General features: G+C 48.2%; 2 protein-coding genes across 2 annotated transcripts in view; both read right to left on the bottom strand.

Moving 5' to 3' along the window:
• Positions 1-1,900, bottom strand: part of MFSD14A (major facilitator superfamily domain containing 14A) — a 21,010-nt gene extending 19,110 nt beyond the window's left edge. Inside the window, exons 1-2 of the mRNA XM_006763108.2 lie at positions 1,793-1,900; positions 1,652-1,739 (exon numbers count right to left, since the gene is read on the bottom strand). Of these exons, the coding sequence (XP_006763171.1) occupies positions 1,652-1,739; positions 1,793-1,900 (196 nt within the window). The remainder of the gene's footprint in view (positions 1-1,651; positions 1,740-1,792) is intronic.
• Positions 1,901-4,437: 2,537 nt separating this feature from the next.
• Positions 4,438-6,824, bottom strand: part of SLC35A3 (solute carrier family 35 (UDP-N-acetylglucosamine (UDP-GlcNAc) transporter), member A3) — a 10,118-nt gene continuing 7,731 nt past the window's right edge. The window contains exons 6-7 of the mRNA XM_006762927.2: positions 6,393-6,526; positions 4,438-5,385 (exon numbers count right to left, since the gene is read on the bottom strand). Coding sequence (XP_006762990.1) covers positions 5,295-5,385; positions 6,393-6,526 — 225 coding nt within the window. The 3' untranslated portion in view covers positions 4,438-5,294. The remainder of the gene's footprint in view (positions 5,386-6,392; positions 6,527-6,824) is intronic.

The raw sequence follows: 6,824 nt of genomic DNA, 5'->3' as shown, positions 1-6,824 counted from the left end.
CCCGAGCGAGGCCCCCGCCACCCCGGCCCCGGCGCTGGGACCTGAGACGGGAGCGAGCGCCGGGTCACCCATCACAGCTACAGAGCACGAATCCACAAGTTAAAGGGGACGGTGTTCTTTGTATGATGGTTGCAACTTTTCTATAAGTTTGAAGTATTTCAAAATAGAGTTTAAAAATAAATTTGGTTGTTTCCTGTTGTGTTCCTGGAACGGAGTAGAAACAAACCAAGTTCCGTGGGGAAAAGAGGCATTTTAGCCGACAGATACCTGCAGTCACTCGGCCCATCGGCAGGAGAGCTCGGCATTTGTTCGGAAAGTCCTCAGGCGGCAGGAGGGTGCGGCCGCCCAGAGCTCTGGGGAGGGCGCGGAGGCCGGAGGGGCGCCGGAAAGGGTGCAGAGTTGGGCGCGCAGGCCTCGCGCTGGGGGAGCCGAGATGGTGGGAGGGGAGTCCGGCCGTGGCAGACTCCTGGTTACCTCCGGTGGCCTCGTGTGCGGTTGGGGGTTGTGAGGACTCATGAAGAGGTTGTGTGGGGTGCACGGGTCACAGCAGAAACGAGCACTGGTGCCATAAGCAAGGGAAGGATGTTGGGGTTCCCCAGGCGAGTGCGAAGGCCGCGGACCAGGCTTGGAACACAGGAACAAGGGTCGGAGGCTCAGGAAGCCGCCTCATGAGGCCCCTTGGAAGGGAGTGGGACCTACAAGTAAATGCTCCCAAAGAAACGACTGCGAATGCAAAACCCCAAACTCACCACGTGTTACAGAACTGCAGCTCATGCCCTGCCAGCACCCACAGTGACAGAGGTGTCCTTACACATCGGAACAAAATTAAGTGAACACTGAACATGCCACTTAGCACTGTGTCTGCTTACAGCCACGTTTTCCTACCCTGGAGTCACGTTCTGTTCAGAATCATTGGACAAAATTTCTGAAATTAAAAATGACAGTGACATTGTAGCCCTCGCTGGTTTGGCTCAGTGGATAGAGCATTGGCCTATGGACTGAAGGGTCCCGGGTTCAATTCCGGTCAGGGGCACATGCCAGGGGTGCAGGCTCGATCCCCAGTAGGGCGTGCAGGAGGCAGCCGATCCATGATTCTCTCTCATCACTGATGTCTCTCTCTCCCTCTCCCTTCTCTGAAATCAGCAGAAATATATTTTTAAAAAAATGACAGTGTAGTACTCGCTTCAGCAGCACATACACTAAAAATGGGAACCACAGAGAAGAGTAGCATGGCCCTGAGCAAGGATGACATGCAAATTCGTGAAGCGTTCCATATTTTTTAAAAAATGACAGTGCATCATGCAAGGTCTGTATGAACAGCTGTCACTGCTCTGCTTCCCCCTCCGCCCAGGAGAATGTGTAGAGGCGCACAGGCCGTGAGGGAGCTGGCGGCCCTTAGGGGCCCAGGCGATGGAAAACGGGTGTTATTCCTGGCGGCCCCCCCAGATGACAGCTGATAACTTCTGCTCACAAGGTGACTGGGAGGCGGGGCCCTGGAGCCAGATCTCAGGGGCAGCCTGGAGCAAGTCCACCCCGTGGGCAGAGCACCCGTCAGTGATGCCAAGCAGCATGGGGGCTTTCCTGCTGGCAGTGCTCCGTGACCAGCACCGTGGCCGGGAGTGGGCAGCACCGTCGGACCCGGCGCGCATACCTGGGGAGGACCGAGTCTGGCGCCCCTGGACTCGCGCGCTGTCTTCCTCTGGCTGCTTCTGGCTGGTGGCTTCTCTGTGATGAATGGACTGCGGGTGACAGAGCTTCCAGTGAGTTCTGGGTTTCTAACGAGTCGTCTCACCCGATGGAACTTGGAGAACTTGGGAGAGCCGGAGCTGCTGTCCCCGGGCACTGCCCGCTCCAGTGGGATCCAGCTCTCCTGTCGGCTGTTTGCTTTCTGGAGGGGCATGCTCCGGTCCGGCCTGAAGGAATGCGCTGTGAGAACAGTCAGACCGTTCTGATGGCCACTGCGTCACCATCTGACTGAATGGCAGTCGCTCCGATAAGATTGAGACTCCCAGGTGTACCTGTATGGCCCTGCGCGTCGTGAACTGTGGCATACAGTACTTTTTTTTTTTTCTAGGTGGACATTTCTTTTACTTATTTCGTTTTTCAATACTTTCAACAAAAGGATTTTCCCATTACCCCCCTCCCCCCAAGTTTAAATAAGTGCTTTTCATGAGCAGATACCAAAGAAAATTACACATTAATAAAAACTGATATCCTTATTTTAGCAATGTTTTAAGATAAAGCATTTTGTCCAAGGCTACCTCAGTGATAGCGGTGCAAAGAAAATCCTGTATGTTGCTTATCACTTGACCTCTATGCACTGAATTGATAGTCATGAAAAAAACAATTATATTCAAATTATGAAGATCAGTACCAGTTACTGTAATTACCTAACCTTGAGGCTAGCAGAGAGCTCATTAATTTAAAACAAAACACGTTACCAGGTAGGCTAGCATCACCATGCGAGGTCACCTGTGGTGCCGGGAACCAGAGAGCCAGGGAAGGTGTGGGGTCACTGTGGGCATAGAAAGGCGACACTCATGGGCAATGTCTGACACGGCAGCGGGGCGCCAGGGAACGTAGGAAAACGTTTACATGGCTAATTACGAAAATAATCTACTTTCATAAACCTACTAAGTGGATAATCGGGTATCAAAAAAATGACAACGAAATTTGTCAATTTAAAAAAGCCATTTAACAAAAGACCATTTTATATATTTCTTTGAATTATGTCATAAAATTTAAACATACAAATTACATTCCCAAGCCCAAACGAATCATTCAAAACAAATACATATATAGACAAATTCAGAACCCAAATTATTTAAAAGTTGTTTAAATCACAGTAAATGATATCTCATAAGAAATAAAGCGAAAGCATGACCGTTCCTTCCGACGGTCCACGTCAGAGGAGCTCAGTGCCTGAGGACGCTGATTCTTCAAGTCGGTTCTGCCCCCCGGACCTGTGCAGGGCACTCACCCTAACAGCCTGCAGTTCCGCCAGGCTGCCCACCAGTGTGTGTGCAGTACTCCCACCCTAACAGCCTGCTGGGTGATGGGTTCATGAGCAAATGCTAAAACAGCCAGCACAGTGGATTAGTTATTCTTAAAACATCCTACCGTTGCCTAAGTGTCCAAAGCCGTGAATTACAGTCATAGCCTCCAGGGAGCAAAGCCAGGTGTTTTGGTAAAGCAAGGCACACAGGACCCGGTTTGGATGAAGGCGCTTTTTCTTTGGTCCTACAAGGACTTTAATTTAAATACGCTATATTTCCTACAGGTTGTTCAAGTGACTTCCCACAGAGCTAATGAGCTTCTGTAACTTCCCTGACATACCGCATGCAGCCACATGTGGTCACAGATGGCAGCGATGGAAGTGTAAATAAAAGGAGCAATGCGAGACCCTGTTTGTTAAAAGAAACTCAGTTGAATGGCTACAGGATGCATTTTAAGTCTAATAATTTGGTAGCAGGAAAAGTGTGCCACTTCTTAAGAAAAGTCAGCATTAACCATGTCTACTGAGCACAGAGGTAGTTTCCTTTCAGAGTCTGTCTTACAATCTAGTTTACATATCAAACTACCCCTCCTATGAAACGTGACCCTCAATATAAACGGATGTAAACATGTAAATTCTGCATCTATACTGCGTGTTCCTCCATCAAACAGCACCGCCACGTCACTTCTCCCAGGACTGATCCCCTCCCGGCGAGGAAACACCCTCATGTGGCAGCTCAGACTTTCATTCCCAAACACCATGCTCTTCGTTTCTAACAGAACTATCAACTGGCACTTTTCTCCCATGAATTAGCATATTTTTTATAATGAATGAAGTAGTGGAGAGAGAAGAAGTAGTGAAGTAAATAACATTTAGCAAAGTCCATTAGAGCGACTTTTTACAGGAAACTTTAAAAATATATTAAGTATGATGAAAAACATAAAGTAAAATAATTCTACTCCCTGGTAATCCAGGCGTCAATAAATAAACCCACATTCCAACTTCTGAAGTATTTTGCCCACAAAGTCCTCTTCTCTCTCCTGCTAGCCTCTCCCTGCGCCCCTGGTAAATAACTCATCCAATTTGCCCCTTCACCTGCGGTGCTGAGCACCTGGAAAAGAAACCTTGTGAGAGGCCAGGGGAGCCAGCGCCTCCTGCCTCCCACCTCCAGCCCGGGGGACTCGAGCCCCTGGGCGGGGTGTGAGCACCTGGGAAGCGCTGAGCGGCCCTGGGTGTCAGAGCGCCATCCATATGAGGTGATACCGTGGCAACCTGGAACGTCTCCAAGGAAAATCGTTTTGGTCTCAATTCCTTGATGTCAGTCCTACTTTGGTGGTTGTTTTTGTCAACAGTTGTAGACTTTACAGGTCAATGAGTAAAATACTCATTAAAAACATTCTAATGTGTACAGTTCATGCTGTGATAGTTCAAAACTCTCCAAATGGAGATATTAGACAAGAATTATTTTATTGTAAGTTAATAAATGAGTTTTTCATCCCTTTAAATTACGTATTAAAACTTTAATGGAACACACAGGAATTAATTTAAAGCACCACTAAAGACGATGTGATTTACAGAAAAGAAGCAGGAAGGGGAGGACAGCTCCACTAGCGCCCAGTGCCCAGTGCCACCCGCACGGGCAGGGATGCTTTCGAGGCGCTGAGACCTGACGGGCAGGTGGAGAAATGTGTGTTTCTCTACGTGGAATGTGAACGTGGACTCTGCACTTCACTCTCTGACAAGCCAGACCCAGAATGGTACGTCACCAGCTTTTATGTAGCTGAATAACAGTTAGCGATCTTTTGTTTACCAATCTTTTGTATAAATATAGAAATCTCGAGTCCGTGAAAAAGTTTCTCAGGCCATACTTCTATTTCTGCACAGCTTTACAGGCAATAATCCTAACCGCCAAACTCTGACTATGCCATTGGCTTGCTGACCTGCATGGAGGGTGAGACACCGAAGAGAATGAAGTAGCTCGTCCGCAGACATGACCGCTGACGCCCGCTGCGTGCGCTCTTGCAGCGCGTGCACAGGCCATCCCTGCGGCGGTCCCAACGGCCAGGTCCCCCAGACGCACATCTCCGGTCCCCGCAGTGAGTCTGAGCCCGGCAACCCCTCAAGCTTGGATTTCTAGAGGCGACAGGCCTGCTGTCACACAGACAGACCTGAGCTGCACATTCATGTTTTCCAACCACCTGGACAGTGTGAAGAGCGGCGACACCGCCCTGGGCCCTGAGCAGTCCTGCGGTTCCCGCGAGCGAGCCGGGAGCCCTGCGAGCCCTGAGAGCAGCGCCCCCTATGCTTTGGTGGGGTTGCCTGCAGGCTTGGGGTCGTAGCCGTATAGGAAAGTAGCTGCTATTACAAGGATGGCTCCCAGGAAGAAGACACTACATAGACAAAGAGAAAAGGAAAAAGCAAAATCGGATTAGAAGCAAACAAGTGCCTTCTCCTTTACTCTAACAAGTGGGGGAAATGCTGCCGTAACAGGCGAGCCGAGCCTGTTCACTACACCCAGCTGCCCAGCTAGTGTCCACAGGTCCTCTCAGTGCTCCAGCCACGGGAGGACGTGGTGGCAGTTCTCCTTTTTAATCCGAGAAGAAACTGAAGGCAGCGAGTTTAAGTAACTGGCTCCCAGCCCATCACTCCCCGTGACGCGTCTGGCTCCAGCTCCCTCCTCCTCCTCCTCCTCCTCACTGTCCCCCAAAGCAAAGATGTCTAACTGTATTTCATCTTAACGTGCCCTGAGCCTGCAATACATTGAATAAGACCTCAACTGTTTTAAGATGTGAAACTGTAAAGGGAAATCTACACTCGTCAAACCAAAGTAAATTTCAGTGTAAAATCCAAGGCAGTAATCAGAAAACCTCAGGACCGGTCTTTCAGGGTGCTTTTTAAAAGAGAGAAAGACTAAATGCAGGGAGACTTGGTGTCTTTTTATTTTATCCATAGATATGAGCCCTTACTATGACCTGGAAATGACCGTAAGCTGGACGTAAACTAGAATACCAACCCTAACTTTTGACATGTATATTCTTCAAGAGAATGAAAGCTGCAAGCCTTTTAAAATGTCATTTTTTTGGCTTATTTTGTGACTTTATAAGGCCAATGAACTTTTAAATATGACTTTTACATGACTTTTTCTTTGGGAGGAAAAAAACCCATTCAGATCCACGGGGAAACTCCTGGACAGCCAAATTTGTATAAAAACTTTTCCAGTGGAAGATACTGTCGTGCACACTATTTAAAACCTTTTTTAAAAGACAGCTAAAAGGAACCCTCATTACATTTCCATGATTCTTCAAAAGTTGTAATAGAACAGCATTTTTCAGACTAGATCTTAAGAGAAATCCTGACTTTCCTATACCCTTTTGAGGATTTAAAGAAAAGGTGTTACCTGGTGGGCACGAAATCTTGTAGCCAGAAGTAGGATATCAGTGTCGATAATATTATGGATAAAGAGGTTGCAAATCCTTTTAAAATATTATCCGCATATTTTATAACAGCTGCTATGACAAGGCCGCCCAGTGCCTGCAGAAGTGTTAAAATATTATTTTTAAAAACAAGCATCTATAAAACTGCTTTTCAAAACAATGTCATTACTCAATGCAGCCTTAAGCCTTTGGCCTACAAGGTATTCCCATTCAGTAAGTGATTTTCATTAAGCACCTCTTCTAAGCAGTGGCCTCCATGGTTTTGTTCCGTAGCCTCTATTTCCAAAGCTGCCTGGTAAAGCGACCCCCAGTGTGACCCGCAGTGTGACACCCCCCAGTGTGACCCGCAGTGTGACCCGCCAGTGTGTGCCCCGCAGTGTGACCCCGCAGTGTGA

This window comes from Myotis davidii, unplaced genomic scaffold, assembly GCF_000327345.1.
Source record: "Myotis davidii unplaced genomic scaffold, ASM32734v1 scaffold217, whole genome shotgun sequence".
NCBI lineage: Eukaryota > Metazoa > Chordata > Mammalia > Chiroptera > Vespertilionidae > Myotis > Myotis davidii.
Note: the sequence above shows the minus strand (reverse complement) of the source record. Positions and strands in the feature narration are given on the sequence as shown.